At 40.9% G+C, this 24,832-nt stretch overlaps 1 protein-coding gene across 1 annotated transcript; it reads right to left on the bottom strand.

Moving 5' to 3' along the window:
- Positions 1 to 1,341: 1,341 nt before the first annotated feature.
- mfng (MFNG O-fucosylpeptide 3-beta-N-acetylglucosaminyltransferase) lies at positions 1,342 to 24,832 on the bottom strand. Its single transcript, XM_047578283.1, has 8 exons — positions 24,136 to 24,832; positions 16,547 to 16,592; positions 15,616 to 15,718; positions 12,625 to 12,778; positions 8,462 to 8,547; positions 7,580 to 7,745; positions 7,408 to 7,493; positions 1,342 to 1,827 (listed from the first exon to the last, which is right to left on the bottom strand). The coding sequence occupies exons 1-8, from the start codon at positions 24,580 to 24,582 to the stop codon at positions 1,776 to 1,778; spliced, it is 1,140 nt and encodes a 379-aa protein (XP_047434239.1). The 5' UTR covers positions 24,583 to 24,832; the 3' UTR covers positions 1,342 to 1,775.

Genomic DNA, 24,832 nt, shown 5'->3' with positions numbered 1-24,832 from the left:
GGCAATACTTAGACTACAGACATTTCTTACATTTGTACCTTAATTGCATAGAGAAGCGCTGACAGTACTTGGGGCCGACTCCACAATATGCATTTCTTTATAATCTGCTTGCAAATTTAATCTTTTTTATTTGAGCTTTGTCTGTGTTCTAAATGTGTCTTGTATTTGCTGCTGCTTAGATTCTTAATCTTAGCGGGACCTTCCTGGTTAAATTAAGGTTAAATAAAAGCAAACTGATTCTATTTCCTCCTTCATGATGACTGACTTCAGAGGCGATGAATTCATAGAACCTTAGTCACATTAGTAACCACCATAATCCTAGTTGATGTCGGCTTCCCAGCCTCAGCCACTACTGCACCACTCTGACAAACTAGTCATTGCTGGTTGATGCCAGATTTTATACCCAGGCATACTGTGGGATAAATCAAAGGATTATCTTATTTTATTGCTGTACATTTTGGGAAGAAATTCTACTTTGGTTCCAGTTAAGTGCTGTGCAGGTGGCCATAGTGTCCAGATGTTGTGCTATAAGTCTTCATTAGTCACATGTCTCCTGAATCGCTTGATGATATTTTCAAATTTATTAAACCAGTAACATGGATGTAAAAATGTCTAATCTGTGTTATTTACTCTGAACAGGTAGGTCTCATTCTCGTGCGGATGTTTTAAAGTCATAGAGTCATCCTTGCAAACACTTTCAATCCACCCCACATACAGTCAACACCCAATGCTTTCAGATGCATGTATGCATTTATCTCCTTTCACGTTGCAGCAGGTCCTCGTAGGTGGGTCGTTTGATTTGTACTTTTGTCACAATAAAAGCAGTTATTTTATAAAGTAAAAGCAAACAAAATAGATAGATGCAACTGAGCCAAACAGGATGAGTGGAAGTTCATTTTACTTTAAGCCACGGCCTTGGAGGAGCACAACAACTGCAGACAAGGCTGAGTAAATAGAGAGATGGAGGGGGGAGGAGGAGGGGGCGGAGGGGGCAGGGGAGGAGACAGATGGATGGGGGGGTTGGAGAGGAGAGGAAGCGAGAGAAGGTGGGGGGGAGGACATGGGGTTTTGGATACGCAGGGAGACGAGGGGTGGAGACGGTTTATTGTGTGCAGACTTAACAGGTGCAGGGACAATATCTCCTTCACAAGAGCAAACATAAAAAAAAAACCCAAAAGGTTAGTCAATAAAAACAAAAACGACTTGAGGCTCAGGACCAGCTGATGAAATCTGCCGAAAGAAAAGTGCATACATTTATAAAATAGGTACTATTATATTCTAATTTTCCCAGTGTGTCAGTAAAACATGATTTCAGTCAAAGAGTGCTGAAAACTACTAAGGTCCAGCTTTATTATTTTATTATTAAGTGCTTCCGTCTCACAGATAAAAATACTCTGACCAATGAAAACCATTCAGTAGTCGAGACACAAGTAAATCCTACATGCAACAGTCTGATTTCAACACTGAGGTAAAAGACAAAAAAGACAAGGCGTTTCTTTGCTTCATAATCAAGGTTTTCATTATACCTTCTATGTAAGCAGCTACAAGGTGAGAACCAAGTGTGAGCACATTTTTTTTTTAAAGTTCCGTTTCCTGCTTCAGCAGTCGGGGCTGTTCTCATCATAAGACTCTTGTTCCAAAGGAAATCAGTCTGGGTTTTTCTCTTTTTTTTTTTGCATTCAGTCAATAGCCATGAAAGGTTCAAAGGTTCATGATCCAGCAGGATACCAGCCTTGCCTCGTGTGTTCGGACGCTGCAGTCTTCAACGACGCAACTCAAGGACACCAGCTGGTGAAAGGGTACAGCATGCAGTGCACAGTCTTAAACCTGTGGAGGGCAGAGGCAACAAGCCACCGTTAGAGATGTTTGGAAGTCTTTACACCTCAGAAAACACAAAGCGTTGGATGTACGGATCGTTACGGTTCACCATGCGTGAAATTGTTTGTGCTAAAGCTCAATCAGCTGGAAGCAAAGGCAAAAAGAAACATTGAAATGTCTCAGGAAACTGACATTATGGCCACACATCGTCCCCGGAAATGATAAAATGTTTGGCAATATCTAAGGCGAGAAAGTTCCATAGCCTACTCTGAGTAAAAATCTGCAAAAGGAAAGCAGCTGCAATGCTCTTGACTGCATCACACACATCCCATGATAACAATAATAACCATTTTTACACCGGCTTCCCAAGCATTCCTTTCGAGTAGCTTTTCCGCACATTTCCACGTTTTTCCTCAATTCTGAATCTTACCCATGATTCACAGAGAAAGAGGGTTTTGCTATTCTGGTAACACTATGTTTCCATGGTTTCAGTAGCTATCAACATCGTGGTGAACGTTGGCTGTGGATAGCACAGAAATGTGGAAAGAGTCGTGGGGATAGTTCTGTGACAGTGCCTCATCCATCGTTTCTCATGGATGACTTTAGATGACTTTAAGCTACGGCCAGATGTTAGCTACATTGACATTGTTGACTACAGTATGATATTTGTCTCTGAGATATAGTGGACCAGAAGTAGAAAGTACAAAAAAAATACAAATGTAGTATAACTGTCATTTATGATATTAATGTCCATCCATGCGGGTGAATTTTACATTTAAGTCTATCTGAGATTAAGACCTGTAACGAATCCTTTTAAGGTGAATCATCTGGATCAGGGTGCAGTTCTGCAGGCACGCTATCATTTGTTCCTCGACATGGAGTGAAGAGTGTTAAGGCGCAGGGCACAGGCATTCTTGTCATAGTTGTTGGTGCTAAATACAAACTTTTCAGTTTTAGCGGAAACATGAAACCGGCAAGCAAGAAGTAGAACTCTGCCGTGGCAACTCCCATAGGCTTCTGAAGGAAATGGATAGAGCTCTAAGTTGAAACATGTGGAAAATGTTTTACCTTAATCTCTAACCTGCAAATCCTTTTGACTACATCTCTAATGTGTATTTAAGACACACTGCTCTGTGAAAGCTGCTTATACCGAATACATTTTATTTATTTATTTAATTTTAAAAGTTGAAGCCCTTCATAAATGATATGGTATCTTGTTATGTGCAGTACTGTATGTGCTGTTTTTATGTAGGGTTATGAATCACCGCCCTGGCCAGTTCTTTCTTTTAATTCTGTCTCTACCTGGCCTTTGTGTGTCTATTGATTGTGATTGTGTCTATTTTTAGCTACTTACGCCCTTTTTAAGTTGCCCCTTGGAGAGAAATGAAGCGTTTTGAACCGAAATGAACCAACAGATTTAATAAGATGCTTTAAATTTAACTTTAACTGCTTTGGTGTCTCTCTCGTTTTCCTTTTTTTTTTCTAAGTGATGTCAGGTTTTATTGAACGTATAACAGTGTCTTAAATCCTGAGACCGTGAGTATAAACTGTCTTAACTAATATAAACATAGAATAAATACAAATTTAAAAAAAACTCTATGATTATAGCTCAAGTAACAGGAGCGAGCAGCACTATAGTTCATTTCAGTGCAACAAAGCCTGTGCTTGTTTGGAGTGTGTACGTTAAGGGCGATATTAAGTTATCTGTGACTTTGCTACGTCCTCTGTCAGCAATCAACAGCGACTGAAAACAGAAAGATACAGCAGCTAAAAATACTTCAAGTAGCATCTAATGAAGATTTCATACTGTAATATCGTAATAATGGGATCTTTATGCCTCTTTACAATTTTACCTCCAGCAAGGAGATTATGTTTTCCCCTCCTATTTGTTTGTCTGTAATTGGTTTGCCGGAAACCCCGCGATCTTGTTTTTAAACGATAACTGGTGAAAGGTGGGTAATGATCTCTACAACAAATGACTGCTATTTCTTTTTTCCTTTTTTTTCATGAACAAATTCTGTATTTTTGCTCCAGGAGAGATTGTGTTGTTGTTGCTTTTTTTTTTTTTTTTTATCTAATCAGCCATTTCATTTTAGGGGTTTTTATCCTCAGGCGATACCCAATTAAAAGAGGAGATGAGAAATCTGACACGCATATAGCATGTCATCACAGGTTATTAAGAGTGTTACAGCAGATCCAGCATTTGAAGTTTCATTTTTATTTATACTTCTCTACATGAGCATTCGGCATGCACCCACACACAGTATCCAATCTCCACTCAGTTGAGATTCAGCCAGGCTGAAGGCTCTATCCCCCAAAGTGCGTCGGCTGGTGTGAGGGGTGGAGAGACCCAGATTAGAGGAGCGCTGGCTTTGGGTTGAAGTGTGTGGGTTGAGGAGGTCCGAGAGGTACCGGGGGGCCAGGGAGTGGAGGTAAGAAGGAGGATTTGATACAAGATGGGGAGCCAGTGATGGTGGATAAGGGTGGGGGTGATAAGCTGCCAGGGAGTCAGTGCAGGGTGTTGCTGGGAAGCCTGAACAGGACTCCATTGCATTCCATTGTTGGAGAGCCCCGGTTGCGGGCTTCAGGGGATGAAGAGCAGCCATCGACCTGGAGAAGAAGATTCGTGCCTTAGGTGCCACAAACATGAGCTCCATGTTCTTGCTGTTGAGTTTGAGCAGGTTGGATGACATCCTTGATTTTATGTCCTGTAGGCAGTTGACCAGATACATGGTGGCGAATGATCTGACTGAGGGGGAGCATGTAGATAGTAAGAAGTAGAGGTCCAAGGACAAAGCTTTGAGGCACGCGTTGATTGACTGGGACAGGGAGGGGAGGAGTTGGAGCCATTCATGGTGACAAACTGTGTCCTGTTGGCGAGATATGACTGAAACCAGGTGAGAACAACCAGTGAGGCTGAAGTTGTCAGAGAAGCCTTACTGGTACTGACCAATCACAGAACAAATCACACGAGGAAAAAAAGTTCTGCCCGGTTGATGTGTTAAGAACAAGCTGCAAAAACTCCCCAATGAAGACTGTGTGAACAAAATACCATTTGATTTTCTTGTGGAGTATGTAACAGCCTTTAGTCACAGAAAAAAAAATGCTACATAATAATATTTGTCATTGTAAATTAACATTGTTTACATTGCTAACTTGTGAAAATATAATGTACGATATGTATTTTGCCTTTTAGATTTAACTACATTCAGTAATTAAAGCGATGTATTCTCAGACAGCTTTGTTGTCTGTCTCTCACTTCTGACATTTTGTGTTTCCTGTGGATGTGTGTTTATATATATATATATATATATATATATATATATATAAGCGTTTTGTATTCTGCTGTGACACTCTTTACTTTTTATTCAATACCAGAATGACTCTGTTTCTACGACAGAATCACATCTGACCCATTGCTTTAAAGATGCAGCGGGGCTGAATGAACTCTGTGCGACACCACAGCATGGGAACAAAGGGAAAATCTCCCCACGTTAGCAGTGTTCTTACAGCCGCAGGTTGGAACAAACACGTTCATGGCTCCATAGCGTTACATCAAATTGCTTTTATCTCAGAGTAAAAAGAGATGAACGGGAGCTACAGGAGGTCTGTCTTCACACCAGACCATGTGCAAAGTGAAACTGAGGGGTTTTTATGAAGAAAATGTTTTTAGAAAACATGTATCATAAAAAGCAACGCAATACACAAGTATAGCAATCTTAACCCTTTAACAGCAAAAAAATGTTCTGTGAGTAAGTTATTCTGCCCATTTTTAGCCAAAATACCTGAATGAACTTTCAATATTAGTTACAATTTACTGCATGTTGTAAGAGGATAATAATCTTCTGGGAAAGGTGTAAGTAAAAACTGCAATGACAACTATAAAGCACAATGTCTCAGCTTTTGGAAACCGTTAATTTTTTTTTTTTTTTTTTTAGGTATTAAATGGTTAATGAATGAAGCATTAATTAAGCTTAGGTGGGCGTTCAATAAGGAAGATCTGCAGCCTCACAATAGATTCTCTTCCAGTGAGAGTGGGTTATCGTCCTAGATCTCTCCTTATTGGATTTCTTTACATCCTTTTGACTAATTTCTAAAGAACCCTATAATTTTTTTCATATAAAAGTCAGCATAGCTTTTATAGCGAGGGTTCAGTTAGTGTCTCCATAATTGCTGTCCAGAGCTGTGGTAATCTTTCTAATGATGGTTAAGGTGATGAACGTTTGGATGCACAGCAAAAATTATTTCACCTTCTCCACAAACTGCAGAGTATCCAAGGACAGCTCCATCCTCGCATTCATGTTCATGTCTTTAATGAGTTTGCTTCAACGATGAACACACACAGTGAATGGATTTGAGTAAAAGCTGTATTTTAATTGCTGAAGAGGGATTGTGTTAGTTTCATAATTTACAGCTTTAAAGTTGTTTTTCTAAAACGAAAGGAGCAATGATGAATTTAAATTTGTCAGTATTTCCAGAGAGGCCCATCTGTTCCATGTTTTATTTATTTATTTATTTATTTTTTTTTTTTAAACAAAAATGCTTGAAGACCTTTTGCAACCACAGGAAATCATACAAACCCCAAACTGGAATGAGCACTAAGTAGCTTACTACTTCACAAAAATCTCAAAATGGATCATAGCCACTCATGCTGCAGTGTTCACTAACCAGATATCTACCCAGGAGAGATTTGTGGTCACACTGCGAATATTAGCATCTGGGAGATCACAGAGTGGACACTAGCATGTCTGCTTTTCTGCTTTAACCACGCCCACTTCCAATTTGTGACCAATCACAGAACAGCTGTTGGACACCACGTGAGAAAAAAGTTCTCCCTGGTTGATGTGTCAAGAACAACTTGCAAGAACTCCCACATGGGCGCTGTGTGTGTCTTCATTTTGGCGGGTGTTAATAAAAACTTACTAGCCAATTTGGCCTGTGACGCAAGAAGCGATCATGTCAGTCAGACATTTCCCATGAACACCGCCGTAATGCTACGTAATGACGTATCAGACCCCCACTGGCTTCACGCAGGCAGGCTACAGTCTGCAGTGCAACCAGCGTGAGAAACCATGGAAACGAATTGGGGTGTTCACCAGAAAACGCAAAGAAGAAGAAAAAGAACAAATGGACTCGGAGCGAGAGCAGGGAGCACAGACTTCTGGGAGCGAGTAGAGGAAGGAGGCAGGGGATGAGAATATTGACTGAGCGTGCGAAACGGAGAAAAGATAGTTTAACGCTAAATGGCTGATGGGTTGTGTTTGCACTTTGGGATTGCCGCATGTAGGGAAGAGAAAAAAATAAAACAAAACATTTCGTGGTGGGGACTAATAATTGTATGTATTGTACTTTCTGTGCATTTTTCATGTCAACAATGTTAATAAAATGATCAAATGCATTCAGTGGCACTCGTAATCTCATTTACTTTCACCGGAAAATATTCGGCTAGTGGAAATTCTGACTGGCTGGTGATCAAAAAACTTCATTTAGAAGCATGATCGCAGCGTATGTAACAGAACACAGCAGATAGAGAGCGAGGAACCCACATTCATATCCCCTCATTTAAGATCAGTGGAGTGAGAGACAAACCTAGAGGGGTCGTCCTCCTTGGAGAAACTTCCCTTCACCTCAATGCTGTTCATCTTGTTCTCAAACATCCCATAGCTCAGCGTCACCTGCGGCGGAAACAGACACACAACCACAAATAAGACCAAGTCGCTTTGGATGCCGATGTGTGTTTATACAGTGATTTTGCTACTACCTGCTGTGATATGCTCCTGTGGCTGATGAGCAGCAAGTTTTCCAGGTGGGAGTGGAATAAAGGACAGTGAACCATGGAGACACCCAGCCTCTTCTCCACGATGAAGCCCACCGTGCAGTCGTCGGGGAGGCGGATCGTCGCCGACGTCCGCTCGAACCGGGGGCCACTGAAACACACCCAGACACACAACTATTTTTTTTTGTATTCCTGTTAATGCATAAAAGGTTTCATTGACATGCTGTCTTGATATGATCACATTTAAATTAGATTCTTTGGTGGGAAAATTCACAAAAAAACAAACAACTTTTATCCTCGAGTGACTTTAACAGTGATTTTGCATGTAACTGCACTGTTTATTGCGTGGGCTTTTACTGCTGACCTTTGCCAAAGAACTCCGTCAATTTTTTTTGGATTGATTCCCTACCGTCTAGCCTCGGGCAGCCATTAGTCTCAGCTCTTTGAGATCAGTGTAAATACAAACTCACAGAGACTTCAAATTTACTTTAGCCAGATGATTCATCTCTTTGATCTAATAAAAATAAAATAAAAAAGCTGAATAAATGCTCAAAGTCGTGCTGCCGGTTGATGCAGTTTGAAATAATAATAAAAAAAAACTTGTTTGAGGATTTGTAGTATTTTCTGGATTGTGAAACAAAATCTCAAAAAGTCAAGAAATTTCCACGATTTCTTGTATTGCATTTGCTCTTCACTCAAAGGGTTCTGAGAACAAAGAAAGGGAACACAAAGCTTTGGGTTTTGATTCTCAGATCACAATCTGTAGGAGGTCAACCGAGCTCAAAGGTTTGGAATAAATAACAACTGCACAGGAACGCTTGGTGCCTTTACTCAGAATTACTTAAAAATAAATAAATAAATAAATACCTGGCCCACGGAGCCATCTTTTCTGCCAGCCTTCGACTGAGACAGAAACCTGCTCCTCCTGTAGCGAACCAGAACTGCACCTCCCTCTGAAAGACAACAAACACAGACACAGGTATGAACAGATACGCTATAAAAAGTTTTTTGCAAGTTGTTTCTTTGTCATCCTGACACGTCCTGCATCCATCATTGGTTTTGTGTGGGGGTGGGGCTGGTCTGGTCCAGGTGGGTGCCACATCTGTAAGTAACATCCACATATATGCCAGGTCGAAGAATTTCCCAGCAGAACCTTGCATTGCGTCACAGGATGGTCGATGTTATTTACTCACTATTCTGTGGTCATAATGTTGTGGCTGATGGGCATACCGACTGTGCTGAATATCGTCATCAGTGAACCATCAGTGGAGCACGGGATTACTCCTGCTGCTGTCGGTTGTCGGCTGTTTCTTAAAAACATCTGTAATTTGCTCTTTAACGTCATTCAAGGCATCAAGGTTAAAATGCTGTTTACGGAAATAGGTTATTTCTAAGAATCGCTTTAGTGTTCTTAGAAAAATAAATAAATAAAACGGGCGTAGTAGCTGCAGTTAGTTTATTGTTGCTTCAAAAGGAGACTCCAAGTCTCGTGTTGACTTTCAGGCCGCCTGGCCTTGAAGAAAAAGCCTTTAGTGTAGTTTTTTTTTTTTTTTTTTTTTTTTTTTTTTACCTTGAAAGTGAACAGTTACATTCAGAAAAACACACGAGCAGACACAAAAGTGCAGAAGTACAAATTCTTAAAACCTAAAATCTGAATGCAAGAAGCATAAACCTACATTTCGCTACTATGCTACTACACTATACGATATCTTTCATTCTCCAAACCAGTCTGTTACATATCGCATGTCTTTATCTGCTAAACTGGAGCCTATCCTAAAGCAGGAGATGGATTGTTTTCCTGCTGTTTAAAAGCTTTGGGTGATTTATCACAGGAGCAAATGAAGTAACTTTCTGGTGTTTTGTTTTACACATTAGTCACGGATCAACAGATTTCTACCATGCAGCGATTACAGACTAGAGACTACACTGAGATTTTCCCCCTTTCTCCTTTTCATATTCATTTATTTGGTGTTTTGTCCTTCTGTGCTATAGTAAGGAAGCGTACTGCATTCAGTGTTTTTTCTAAGTGATTAAGTTTTTGGTTGCTTTTTGAGCTAATTATTTCTGATTTTCTGAGTAATATTCTGAGTATTTTTTTCCTGTTTGTCTGAGAAATGATTTCCTGTTGTTGAGATTATTCTCCCCCCCCCCGAAAATTACCCAGAAAAACAGAGTGGGTATTACAAAAAAAAGAAAAATTGAAAAACAGGAAAATACTCAGAAAAACAAACCAAAAAATAAATTACTTGTTTTCTATCTTTTCCTTTTTTTAATCATTAGTTGTATTTTCAGTTGTTCACCATCGCCTACAGTTCAGTTTTTTACTTTGCTTTCATTCCCTCTCCTTTGCCTTTCTTCTTCTGTCCTTTCCTACCCACAACATTTCCTCATTTCTCTCTTTGCACTTTGACTTCCCGTCTTTTCCACGTCTTCTACTAGAGTTTTATTGAGTTTCCTCCTCTTTTGTTTCAAAGGCCTCTGATTTTAACTGAATTTCCTCTCCTTCCTGTCATTTTTCTTGGTATATTTTCCTCCGATTCTTTCTCTTTAAATTCCCTCCTTTCCTTCCCCGTCTTCTTCTTTCCATGGCTGTGCTTTCTTTTTCCTCCTTCCCCTACTTGTTCTCCTCCCTGCCTCGCAATAAGGATGGAAAATTAAGAGAGATCGGAGGCCGGATGCCAAAGAATGAGGCGACGGAGAGGAGCCTGATGGTTTTTTTTTTGTTTGTTTGTTTGTTTTGTCCCGTTCTTTTGTTTTTCTCCATCCAGAAAATGAAAACGCATTGAAGGTGGAAGAGAAGAGAAGAGAAGCGCTGGATAATAAAAATCTATTTCTGGCTGTAAATGGATGCAATCAGAGCCTGGGGGTAGGTGGAGGGTGTCATATTTAAATGTGTGTGTGATATCCCCGAAACACTAATCGCTCATTGATCCATAAGGTGTCAAAAAAACAACAACAAAAAAAATCTTTCCAGAGCTATTTAATGTGGCACCTCATCTAAACTCCATTGTCCTTTGACGTCTCTTGGGCAGTTACTGGGAGAGGAAATGAGTACTGAAAGACCTGAATGTATGGATTTTAAATGACAGCAGTTAACTCCAGCTAGGCTGCATTCTGGCACGCAACCAGTGAGAACGGAGCTTAGATTTGTTTAACTGTTCATTAGTATCCCCGCGGAGGGCAGAGAGATCATAAAGAAGGCAACAGACAAAAGGGACAGAAAGTGCAATGATAGAGGAAGAAAAAAAATACGAAAAGAAGAATTTCAAAGGTGTAACTTTTCAGTTTTTTTTTTGCCACGATCGCCTATACTTGTATAGAAAGCGGAAAATAAATTATTTAGAAACGAGAAAGATGTGTAATCAGCAGCCACGAACAGCTCTAGGTTGAGGGAAGGGGGCTCCAATGCTTGATCAGTTTGGGATTTAGTGATTTTCTTTCCAATCCGATACTGAGTGAGATTCAGGCTGGTATCAATGATACCGATCTAATACCGAAACTTTGTGTAAATACACCCTAATGTGTCTGGTAAACCTAAAAAAGAAAGGTGGTGCATTTCAAATCAAAGCTTCATAAAGAATACAGAGTAATTTATTTATTTATTTTGAGCTCAGTATATTGGTATATAGGTTTATTGAGGTAGCGGCCTCATTTACTATGTAGTTGAGCTAATAACCATAAAAAAAAAAAAAAAAAACAGAAGACACAATCATACAAAGAAATAAGTAAAACAATAAGACCATTAAAGTAAATTCTTGTGTAACTATTAAGAACTACTATAAAATGAAAACTTGTATCTTAATGTCCTCCTCACCATACTGTAAATGCCTCGTGTTCTGTGTTGTGGTTTAACCTGAGGTGTTCCACAAGGTTTTTTTGTGTTGCCACAACTCAATAGTTTAGTTACTTCCCGCTGTGTTCCTACATCACCTCGAATGACTGAAGTATCAAAAGTATCGATATATGATTTGAGAATCGATTTTAGAGCATAAAGACCTGGTATCGGAAATATCGCCATCAATACACAGAATTATCACAGGACGGTTGTGATGCTGCAGCTGCAACCACCCAACGAAATGAAAGCAGGTAACCCCCTTGCACACCTTTAGTTTGTAGTTTATTTGCTTACAGACAAAAGACAAGTTTTGTTTCACTCATTACATTTATGTTTTGTTGCAGGTTAACACTGCATCAGTGTTAATTTATATCTTTCTTTTTGAAGTTACCAGTGCTGGTAGGGTCCGGCTGGGGTGCATAATCCAGAGGCCTGCAGCAGCCTGACTGGTTGGACTGCACCAACTCTCCATCACCTCGGGGGGAGGGAGATTCAACTTGGGCTATTTCGTTTAATTTCTTATAAAATTTTGGAATTTCTTTTTGTGTATTACAATTACAGCTCCTTTTGTTTGGAGAGGGCTTTTGTTTTTTGTTTGTTTAGATGTTAATTATTAACGTAGTGTGTATCTGCTTCGCCTAGTGTCTCTCTGTGGTCTGGTCAGCCACGATATATGTGCCCCATTGTTTTCATTTTGTTAGGTCTGTTTGTTTCAGGTTGGTTTTGCTTTATTTTTCAGTTAAAGCCTGAGTTGTTTTGTTGATTGAACTCTTCTATGGGCCCAGAACTTCAGTCATATTTTTTATAAATTACTTCTTTTTGAATTTTGACTAATAAATCCCCTTTTATTTATACCACGCAAGTATCCTCATGCTTTGGCCAGCTCCCGTCTTTCACAATTTTCAGTGTTATTCACTTATTTCCTCCTGCCGGTGGTCATGATGTTATTGGTGTAGATTACAGTCAGTGTGCTGATTAGTTTGCTGGGCTATATACGGCCTTTGCTCTTTGTCTTTTACATATTTTAGAAACTGATTCCGTTCACTAATGAACAACCTCCTGCAGCTTTATTACTTGCGTGCAATCACGTCTTCCCTGCTTAATGAGAATGAAAAAATAATTCTAATAATATATCCACACCGTTCAGTCAGCGAGATAAAACCTGACAACACATGAGAGGGCTGTGTTACCGTACCGTTGCATTGCCCTCCAGCAGTTCGTGAGCAGTTATGGGTTTGTCCAGGCTCGGTTTGCCCACGTAGATGTCTCCTTCCTGGGGGAATGTCGAGAGCAGGGAAAGGAGGGCCTCGGGGTTCACGTAGTTGTCATCGTCCACGTGGCAAAACCACCTGAGGAGCAAAAGATGAAGTCTTCGAGATGTTACTGTGTAAAGCATTTCCTGTGTTGCAACAACCCCCAAAGACAAATGAGGCGCTGTGTGGATATTAACCATTTTCAAGTAAATGAGTCACTGGTTTCTCATTATTTCTGTGGTTTTGCATCAAAGCAAAGTCATAGAATTTGTTAGATGAAATAATCAATACCTCGAGCTCATGGGAAGAAATGGACGACAATAAATCCTCTAATGGGTTTTTGGAGGGGTCGGAGATATGACCCCTGCAAAGAAATCAATCTAGATTTAACTATCTATATTTTCTGCAAAATATAACAAGACCAATCTGGAAGCCAGCCCTTGCACACATTTGTTTTTGTGGGAGAACGCTGGTCTGGAGCCAATCAAATCTTTGGTTTGGTTTGGTTTGGTTTGGTAAGGTAAGGTAAGGTAAGGTAAGGTAAGGTAAGGTAAGGTACGGTAAGGTACGGTAAGGTAAAGTCAGGTAAGGAGTTGATTTCCAGCCAAATGGCTCTGATTGGACTATCCAGTTGCATGCACAAGTATTTTTTTTTTTTTTGTTTGTGTGGTCACATCACTGTGTTACCAGGCTGCAATGGGACTTAAACAGTGCTGAAATATCATATGCAAGGACTTCACTAGCAATAAAAAATAAACAACCCTGCACCACCTGCAAGGCTACATAAACACACAATTGAAATACAAAGCTTTGCCTTGCAAGTAGGTAAGATTACACTCTCCACAGATCCTGAGATGAGTATCTCATCTAGGAACAGAACGGGCCATTATTGCCGAGACAGAAAAATATACGTTCCAATTCATCTCCTGCTGTTTGTGTTTCCTAGACATAAGAACGCAAACCAAGAGCACAAATCAGAATGTAGAGACTTCTGATATACCACGTATCTCTTAAAGACCAGCATGGGATTCACAAGGATGAAAAGAGGATATACAGAAAACACAAGGAAAACAATGTGACCATCATTGACCATCTTATGACAATACAATGTTCTACTGGGAAACATCTGGATCTGGCATTCATTTGGATGTTACTGATACTGCTTTCACATCAAAAATACTGGGTTGTCACAGGATTTCTCATATGTCATCACGTCGACAACGTCATCATTACACATTTAAGTACACTGGAACACTGCGAGGCAAACAATGGACAGCATGGTGCGTCCCAATGCCGCTCCTGCTCATCCTGTCGTTTATCAGGACAAAAATCTCTGCCCTTCAGAGATCGGTCTTCGGGGGAACCAACGGGAAGACTGATCTCATGGGAGTCAACACGGGATCCCTGTTCACACTGCAGCCGAGCCGAGCAGATAAAATCCCAGGTGGTGATGGGTTTTTCGTGCAGTATAAAAGAGGCTTGAAAAGGGCTTTAGTCGTTTATTTGTGTGGATGTTACTTAGACATGTACTACCCACCTAGTCCAAACCAGGTGACCCCCACGCCATAGCAATGACACTCCTTGATGACGCACACACAAAAAACGGTTCAAAAAACATGAAGAACAGCACAATGTGTTGACCTGGCCTCCAAATTCACTATCTCCTAAACTCATAAAGTATCTGTGAGATGATCCACAGAGGACACCCTCAGAAGGCCCATGTCCACTCTCTGATTGGTCACGACCGTATTGGAGGCACAAGGGAGATGTACACAATATGATTAAGGTGGTCATAATGTTATGCCTCACGTCACTGGTGTATGTTGACTCAGGACAGGTTGTGTTACTTTTAGGCCAAATGTACTTTTTTGTCCACGGTGCTTTTACATTTACAGACAGCGCAAAGTCTAAATGTTTCCAACCCACTACCTTTTTGTGGCTTTGCACTCAGAGACCACGTTAGATGGGAAACATCTGTCACATGGTAACAGATTGAGACTGAAGACTGTGGCTCCTTTCCATGGCTGCTGTCCAAACACTGCCCCTAAATTTAATTCCAGTTAGATGTTATTTTTGGATCAGGATCTTGTCCTTAAAAAGCCTTTTTTCTTTCTTTTTTTTTCTTTTATTTTTCCTCTACGAGTGATCAAGCTGTTTGATTATTTCTGGATAATCCTAATGAGTGGACATGGTGTCGGAGCCGCACTCCAAAACCAAACAGACTTCAACCGCAGCGTCGGACTCCAAATTACAAATCTGTTCGTACCAAACTGAAGCGCTGCCTCGTTTCCTCTGCCATCCTACTGGCTGGACGGAAAACACAAAAGGCTTCCGTCCAAACCAAACAGCCTCCGTCTCCATCTTCACTGGAAACCCCGGGAGGTTTCTAAATGGGCCTTGGAACCAAGCTCACAACATTAATCGTCACTGCCACCAACAAGTCAGCGCCTCAGTCACACACCAAACACAAGCTGTTGAGTTTTTTATTGTGGTTCCTAGTAAACAAAAATATATAAAAACTGGACTCATTAGGGAATGGACATGGGTCTTCTGAGGGTGTCCTGTGATGTCTGGCAACAGGATGTTGTTAGTGGGGGGCCTTTATGTCCTGTGGGTTGAAGGGAGGGGGCTTGTAGGGTGCTTGTTCCAGTGCATCCCACAGATACTTGATCAGTTTGGGATGTGGTAAAATTTGGAGGCCATTCCTGGCTGCTGTATTCATACATTCGTCATGTCTCTCCATGTCTTTCCTTCCTCTTTGCTGCCTTCTTCAGATACACTACAGTTGTAACAAGTTTGACTGTGGAAACTGTCTTTACTTCTATTGAATTACTTTTGGCCCTACCTTCTACAGTCCCCACAGCGGTTGTGAAAAGTTTGCAGCCTCAGTCCGATCTTTAAATCAAGAGGAATGACAGATGGATCACTCTCACCTCTTGCCTGAGGCCATGAAACCGTCGTACTCTGCAGACATCTTGCAGGACAGAGCCTGTTGACTGTGATCTGACTGGCAGCCAGTTACCACCATGTTATAACCTGGACAGAGAGAGAGAGAGAGAGAGAGAGGGAGGGAGGAAGGGGGGAGACAGATTTTTGTTTTATTAAGACTTCTGGGCATTTTCAATTTTAAAGGTGTTGCACATGGTTGCATTCATCGATGATGCTATGCTTTCGTGTTGTACATTATTTTGCCATTTTTCGCTTGAGCAATGTTTCCTCTGATCAGGAAGGGATGGAAAGAGATTGACAAAAAATAAAGCAAGGTAGGGGAGGCAAAGAAGAGAAGGGTTGGGGGGTGAAAGGAGTGAAAATGATGGAAAAAGAGGAAAAAATGGAGAGAAAAATGAAAGCAATAAAGAAGCGAATGAAAAGAAAGAACCTACATTGACCAAAAGCATTTGGACTGTAGAGATATTTCTTGCCATTTACCCTCCAGAGTTCTCATGTAGCCAGTCAACAATGTAAGGTGATCATTTGAGTTTAACTTGCTATCGTTTCATCTGGTAACATAGACTGGATATGAGAAGCCTGCTTAAATCAAGAGGCCCAAGTCGAGTGGCGAACCTGCTGTAGCATCCTTGAGTGCTGAATGCAAAGATGTAGCGGCAGTGTCTGCGTTGGATTTAGAGATCGATACATCTAATCCTTGTGTTCATGCCAGTGAATATCTTCTGCACTTGATTTGCCTTTGTTTAAAGGGGCATTGTTGTAGCAAAACAGAAAGGACATTCGATACGTTTCGGTACGTTTCATGCTGCAGCAGCGTGGCTTTGCTTTATTTGAGGCGTTTTTTTTTAGACAAGTAAGGACGTGTCCACATGCTTATGTTGTGGTCAAACGAGGAGCATTTCATTCGGGCCTCACCTTCCGAGCTCAACTCTTCATCCTCCGTGTCTGTGAAGATGAACGTCTGTGGGAAACAAAGGAAAAAGAGGAGAAATGAAGGCTTTGATAGGGTCTGCGTCCCCTGTAACAGAACATCCTGATGCACGTTCATCAGGGAGTGAACACACTAACATTATACTTCTGGGATCGATATCATTTTGGAGAGAGCAAATGCAATGTGACAAAAACAAGGTTCCCCATTGTGAGCTAAAAACAATGAGTCACTGCACGTGGACACACAATCACACACAGATGTCTGTGTGGCTAGCTTTATGAGGACATGCTTTGACGAAATGCATTCCCTAGCCCCTAAGGGCTAATTTAAGGTACTGCACAAGTAGGTGTAAAAACGCTCTTCTTTGTTTTGGTTAATTTTTGTTTCTACTTCCTGCTTCACTTTCAACAGTGGCGAATGAAACTTTCAGCCAAAATTTTGCCATACAGGTGCTCATAGTTACATTTCTGGGGAGGCTCACGTCTGCACTGCATAGGTCTGCATAGGGTCTGGGCTTTCGATGTAGCTATGGCATCAAACTGACATAGAAGCCTCCACTGCCTATAACCCTAACCATCTCAACTAACCGCCTAACCCTAACCTAATTGTAACCTTTACCCTCAAACCAAGTCTTTACTCTTAAACAGTTTTGTAAGACAGTGAGGACCAACCAAAATGTCCTCACTCCTCTAAAAACTCAGCTTGGTCCTCAGAAAGATAGCCGTACAAGAGCACACACACACACACACACACACACACACACACACACACACACACACACACACACACACACATTTATGATCCACAGTGGAGAGAGGAGAACTAAATAAATTAGTCAAAATGACACTCACAAAGTCATACCACCTGCTTCAATAGATAAACTGATTGATTCCTTGTACAATACTGACATCTAGTGGTGAAATCCTTTAAATAAAGACTCACCATCGGCACCTACAGTAAATAACAAAACAATATTTTTCTTTATCCAACAAACACTGCATTCCTTTTTACATAAATCAATTATAATCAGACAGAGTAATTTATATACTCACATGACGCAGATATTGTTGCAAAAAAATAGAGCTTAAAAGGTCATAGCATGAGTTCTATGTATTTTGGTTTGTATTAACTGGATGATCAGGCTTTGTTTTTATTGATATGAACCATTTACCTTCATGTGTACATTGATGGTACCGGAACATTGCTGAATAAATGTCAGTGCAAAAGTAATCAACAACAAAAAAATCAAAAACATATCGCAGTTTGCTTTATTCAATTTAACTCTTTGCCTTTAAGGGTCTGTATACAAATGTCCCTTGTGGAACAAAATATAACATCGTATATATGATGTTGTCAAAGCAAGATCATTGGCTTCTATCAATGAAGGGCTTTTGAAAATTTCTTTTAAACAATTCTTTTAACAATTAATTCTACTCTGACTTCTTCCAGTTCACTTGACTAAAGTCAGATTGAAATCTGTCTGGTGCATGACTCAGTGAAACTGGTAATGTTTTGCGCCTCTGGCCTTTGAACAAGCACCTCCATCTCTGCAGCCCCCCTCAGGCGGAACTCAGCTTCGCGCCCTGATGTTCTTTGCCCAGCAAGGCACTAAATAACCTCAGAGCGAGACAAGTCACCCGGGAGATAAGATAAACACGACCCGTGGCTTATGTTTTATTCAAGTCCAGGAAACGTATTAATGTTTTCACTGGAAATATGAGATCGCTAAGAGTTCTGTTCCAGATATTCAAATAAAAGTTGAACGATCATGGGAGGAGGTAAGAGGTGAAAGAGCACCCGTTGAATCACAAGCCAAGTCTCTTCACACTTTAATGTGAGGTTTAGAGAGACTAAAAAAATTTAAAAAGAAGCACAGAGAATTAAGTTTGAATTGCTATAAATATGTTGAGATGTAGGGACACAAAGCTTCCCGGACTGTCTGACAGGCAGAACCCGCCTAATCACTCTAATACCTGGATTACATGATGAGATTACAAAATATAACCCAAAACAACTAATAGTGTGCTTTTTTAAGCAGTTGATTGCTACTTTTTTCTGATTTGATAAACTTTTGATGACTAAAGAGATCAGAGAGCAGAATGAAGTTGTGACTGGAAGCGGTTGTGAGGGTGTCCAGCAGAGGGCAACAGAGCTACTGTATCATCCAGATGTGTAATTTTAAATCAACCACATTCATATGTCTGTGTGTGGAAGCTTTATATGGGCAAAAACTGTTTACATGCTCACAGTTAATACTCAAACAAAAAAGCAATTCCTACAAGTTTGATCATCATTTGATCAATACTTGTGCCAGCCGTAGACTACATCTATTGGAGTGGCCACATCCTTCTTCTTGACCTTCTCAATGAGTTGCGGGTGTGCTGCTCTGTCCCCACCCACAGGCAAACTAGTCCAGGTCTGAGTGACGACGGCCATGCAGAGAAGTGTAAAAAGCTCCAGTTCATCGAGTGGCTGCTTGAGACGTGAGTGTGCCAAAGATATAGCGTCGGTGTTCAAACTATTTAACATTCGTCGACACTATGAGACCACCAGCTAAGTATGCTAGCTTGGCCCATATAATTTCCTGTTATAGACTGACCCCAGCTCCCTAACTATCCACAGAAAAGATAGTTGATATAGCTCACACTGGAAAAAACAAGTTTGGGGACCCCTGGGCTATGTAAAGACGGACAATGGGTCTGCACTTCAAAAGTGAAGCCAAAGCAAGTAGAGCTCCCCCTGGTGTCTGGCTGCAGTATAGGTCATAAGATTTACCCCCTCCATGTTCCAACTACAATAAAATATTTTTTTCAGTGATGGTTTCTGTCATACATACTGAAGTGTACTTTTGTTTGAGAAGTTTTGTTATAGTTATAGTTTGCTGCTCTACATGTTACCATGACAACAGTTCCATGAAGCATGGAAGTGTGGCAAGTCATCGATAACACGACTACACGTGGCGCCACTACTAATCAGACTCTGGCTCCAAAGTTACAACATGGCACTGGTCGTATCCCCGGGGGAGAAAAAAAAACATCAGTTTGGCCGATGCAAGGAAGTAGGGTCGCATTGTCCATATTTATATACAGTCTATGGTCCGACCCATGCAACAACTTCTATGGCTGAAAAATGAGGGCAACATCAAGTACGTTCACCAAATGACCACTCGGGGGTTACAGCCTGGTGCACAACATGACAGCTAATGAAGGCTGTCATAAAGAACGGTTCAGGAAACAGGAGATCCTTTCTGTCATCTTTAATAATGTACAACATCACACCTTTGTGTGACACACGAACAATTCAGCATTACTTCATTCTCATCATACTGTATTACCATATTTCCGCTTTACACGACTTACACTACACACTGTAGCTATATATAACGGTTCATGTCTTATCTTTCTTCCACTTTTTACATGTTTATATTGGATTTTTTTTTTATGTTGCAACCATTTAAGACTTTTTTGATTGGTAGATACTTGTATTATATGATGTAAAAATATCCCCCAAGGGATCAATAAAGTATATATGCAATTCATGTCAGCTAAATAAAGTCCCTCAATTCATTTATATCGAGACTTGTGATGGATAATTAAAGTTCTGCATGATTTAGTCCATTCCTGCTCTGAGTGACAGCCGGGTGTCAGCCGCCTGCCTCAGCTCCTCTTTGAACAGTTTCTGGGAATAAGCCAGGAGTTAGACATTTCAGATTTCTGACTGTCTGTCTGACAGAATCACCCCACATTAAGCCTGACAACTGCTCTTCAGGAAAACTGTGGATGACGCCACAGAGGATTCGCTCTTGCTCTCGCTTTTTTTCACTTTCACTTGGCTCATTTCAGTACAGACAGAAGCCTCCCCCTCTGTCACTCCTTCCCCCAGAGTCCCTTCTCTCACCAGTTTTCCATACCCACTCTCCCTGTCGTCACTGCAGCAGGAGAAGAAGAAAAAGAAAGAGGAATAACTCGTCATAACTCAAACTACTCGCACTGAAATCGGCGTTTCCACTTTGAGTGACAGGTGGTAGCCTGAGCTAACTGGTAGCGGAAGGTTGGTGGGGTTGGTCTCAACGTCCGACACGACCCCCCATGTCCATATTTGGAGTATCCGAGTGTGGGCGGAGTAAAACCCAGCCAACATGGCGAGTGCAGGCTCCACCCACTTCTGGGTTTATTTTTGATGGGTTTGTCCATAGTGTATACAGAAATACTGCTCAGAACCACTGACGATTCATTTGATTTGATTTTAAACACTAATCGTATGAAGTGCATTTTGGTTTAATCTAGAAAATGTGGAAAATGGACTCTGGGATTAGAATAATTAGAGGAAAAGTTCATTTGAATTTCCATTTAAATGATTATTTTTCATCTTCTTGTATTGTTCTCTTGTTGTCTTTCCTTGAATACATTCCTAAACTTATGAATATAAATATAAATAGATAAAAAAATATATATATTAAAATCTATTTGGTTATTTGAAATTTTGACAAGGTGTGTTAACTGCGCCTTAGTGAAACTATATTCAACAACTTGGGAGCGTTAAACGCTGTAAAACCTCAAACTGACAAGTATTGGCAGAAAAGCTTCAACTGAAGATGAGCTTTCACTTTCAATAAATAACTGCCTCCGCCACGTAGCTCCTCTGGGGCCAAATGCTGCAGACCCACACCGTTTAATAACACAGTACAAGATGGCAGCTGTAAGTCGGCCAAAGAGATTAAAATATAAGTTGCTTGTGCTTATTAAATCTGTCAACCACACTGGAAGCAAACTGGCTGTTAACCAGGAAAGATTACTCTAAACTAAAGTTTTGTTAGCGTGCTGAAGTGGAAAGCTAATTTAGGAGTGGAAGGTTAGTCACAAAGCTGAAATAAATAAATAAATAAATATAGTGTATGATAATTACACTAAACTGTGATTGTCATTTCAGATATTTTTGAATCATATTAGGGTTTTTATACTATTTATACTTTGATCTGGATGGAAACCTGTACAACTTGATGCATTACCAGGAAAACCAGGTGAAGACACTACTACCAGCAAGTCAAAGTTCTCACTTTTCATCTTAAAATCAAAGAAATAGATTATTGCTACAGTATTTAGCACAGACATTAGTGGTGCATAGACAATAAAGTTCAGGTCGTCTGATATTTACTTTTTGACCAAATACCTGCATAGTGAACAGAATTTCCAATTGTTAACAGTTCTCATGGTCCCACGGGATCACTTTATGGAGCGGTTGGCTTGGCGACCAGTAGTCACCATTATGTCACAACCTGTGACAATATAAACTACAATGAAACTTATCCAAAAAATCGACACGCATCAACATTATATTAACCACCTAAACTGACAGAAACCGTACTTGAATATGTGTGTATATATATGAGTGTATTTTAGTGTTTTAGTTTGGCCAAAGTCCAACCCACTAATATGGAGGAGGTGGAGCTTGTGACCAGTCACCAGGGGGAGCTCTACTTGCTTTGGCTTCACTTTTGGGGAGTAGTTTCGCTGTCTTTATACAGTCTTTGTGCTAAAAAATAAAAATGTAAGTAAGTAATGAAAATAAAAACAACTGAATGCTGTTTAGCAGGTAAAAGTTACAGCAGCAACGTTATTAGCACAGGGGTCAAACATTTCATTAAAAACAACTGTGTCACGGAAAGAGGACAAATAAATGTGTCTATTTGAATGCAGGTGCATTGGAGAATAGGGAGAGGGACTATTGCTCAACTACCTTATGAAACGGTGGACAGTAGTACATGCAATTGAAAGTGCATTAGCACTGCATTAGCAGCCTGTGCTAAAATTTCTGCTCATCACAGAAGACTGATGCTCATTTTAGTTTGATTAAAAGATTATTTCTGCAGGACGAACTAGGAAGTGACTCTACAGAGCCGGCGGACAGAGGCCCGGATCGTGCTGGTTCGACGACAGGGAAAAGATCTGTCTTGGCGGTTTTGTTCCCAGCTCTAAGCAGATCAGCTACAAAATGTTATGTGACAAGCAGCTGCTTGTGAAAATTACTTCTCGCAATCTGTGTGTATGCGTCTGTGTTGATGTAAGTAAGACGAGGTTCATTCTGTTCTGCAATCTGCGTCTCAACTTCCCGTTCTATGACCAGCTTCCGTTTCAGTATTGTTAACACAACTCGGCACGGCGGCTGCTTCCCCTCAGCCGAGACAACCTGCCTGCAAAGCTTCCTGTGTCTCCGCGTGTGTGCGTTGTCTTCTATTCATGCTGGCCCGTTTGTGTGTTCGACAGCGCACCGCATATGTATTTTTGTTGTTTTTTTGTTTTCTTCATGCGTGTGTGTGTGTTCTCTAACACATTACTTGGGAAAAGGCAACGATAAAGCCGTCTTTTCATTCGGAACAAAAAGAGGAACAAACGATCAGTTGATATCTTCCTGTTTCGCTCTGAGAACGAAAGTTCTGCGCAGTGAAATGAAAAACAAGAAGCGTGAGGATGAAAGCTTACTGGGCCAATTTCATCAACTGAAAAAAAAAAAAAACATAAGAAGTGAGATCCCTTTCGAGAAGTAGGCACAGAATGAGCACACTTGAAAGCTATTTAAGTAGCATTCATCTCGAAGACCCAGGCATCAGTTCATTTCTAATACACTGCTGTTTCTGTAGTGAGAAAGCTCTGAACTGTGCATCAGTCCTGTCAGCCATGTCAATAAAAGATGATTCCTGGGAAAACACGACCACCATCTCAGAATGACAGTTGATGCATGCAGTACACTAGAATGTGTCATTCACACGGTCCGGTTTTAAAATCCAGGTTGAGCAAAGCTCTGCAGAGAAGAAATACTGAACTATGAGAATTTATGAAAAGCCACTTGTAGGCCTAAAGCCTCGCCGAGAGGACAGTGAGTGGATTGATAATGTGCCAATGAAAGTGAGTGTGAGACAGAAAGAAAAAGATCAATCTGACGGAGAGAAACTGATTTCCGATGTCACGCACAGTAAAGCAGCTTTATCAGCCGTGGCGGAAGAGCAGATGAGGAGAAATAAAGTGTCACTGTCCAGCTATCTGAAATCCGGCCTCCTCCTCTCTGCAGAGGACTGAAGATGAGGCTTTCCAACCCGTTTGATACATTCTGAGCCTCAAGGAGTACAGTTTAATATGAAGCCGAGACAGCTGGTTGCAAACGGAGCCACGTGCACGCACACTTGTTGCACAAATAAACCGGTCAGCCAAGCAAACTGGAACTAAATTTAATCTTAATCAGTGGCATCTGTCATCAGATGTGCAGCCTCAAAGCAGATAGTGTTTTATTCCTCATCAGACCTACAGAATTTGGCCTGGTGGGTCAGATGATCCTTTATGTAATGAGTGCATGAAAAATCACCTCTAATTCAGTCTATTCATATGCTGGCATACTCTATGCACTTGGCTCGATTGAGATGATAAAACTTTGCCTCTTTAAAATGAGACTTTGATCAAGTTCTTTCTATACACATGGTTTTGATGCTCTGTTTATGATGGGGCTGTTTTTTTATTGGTGGTAGTGGTCTTGGATAAAGAAGCTAAGAGAGTTTAAGGACACAGATTCGACTGACACTCACATGCGCCTTAGTCCTGGAGATCCAGGTCTCCAAAAGGAGCGCCAGCCTCGTGCTGTGGAACCTCCCGGTGGTTTTCACGGCGATGTAAATGTCCTCCAGCTGCAGTTTTGGCTGTGCAACATGTGGAGGCTGAGTTACTCGGTTCAAGTCAGCACCCTGTGTTTCCCCTATGCTGTTTCTGCTCCCGTTGTCGTTAACCGGCTTCTGAGAGTGTATGCCCGCGGATGGTGCCTGGTGGATGAGGCGCCGGAGCGCACCGGTTGACGCATGGTGAACCGCTGACAGTTTGGGAAGGCTGCCGGCGCGTAGTTGGAAATCCACGTAGAGAATAATGAAGAAAGTGAAAATAAAGACAGGCAACCAACGGAATTTCCATCTCTTAAGCATTTTAAGACTGTTTTGAAAAAGAAAAAAAAAGTTATATTCCGCAGAGCGTGTCTCTCTCATATAAAATCATCCTTGAGTTCTTTTGGTCGGGTACCGTGGCTGTGCCTCCATCGTGTCTTCTTCTTCTTTCTTTATAAGTCCTTAATAATTAACTCGTACATGGTTGTAATTCGGATGTCAGACTCATTTTAATCATGAATCTGGTCAAGTTTTAGAGTTTTTTGCCTTCTTAAATGTCGACATAATGAGACGCAGTTGCCCTAGTTCTGCTGCGTAAAAGCCGCCGCCACTGACGTGCATCAACCTACAG

This window comes from Mugil cephalus, chromosome 2, assembly GCF_022458985.1.
Source record: "Mugil cephalus isolate CIBA_MC_2020 chromosome 2, CIBA_Mcephalus_1.1, whole genome shotgun sequence".
NCBI lineage: Eukaryota > Metazoa > Chordata > Actinopteri > Mugiliformes > Mugilidae > Mugil > Mugil cephalus.
This window is presented reverse-complemented; position numbering and strand designations above follow the sequence as displayed.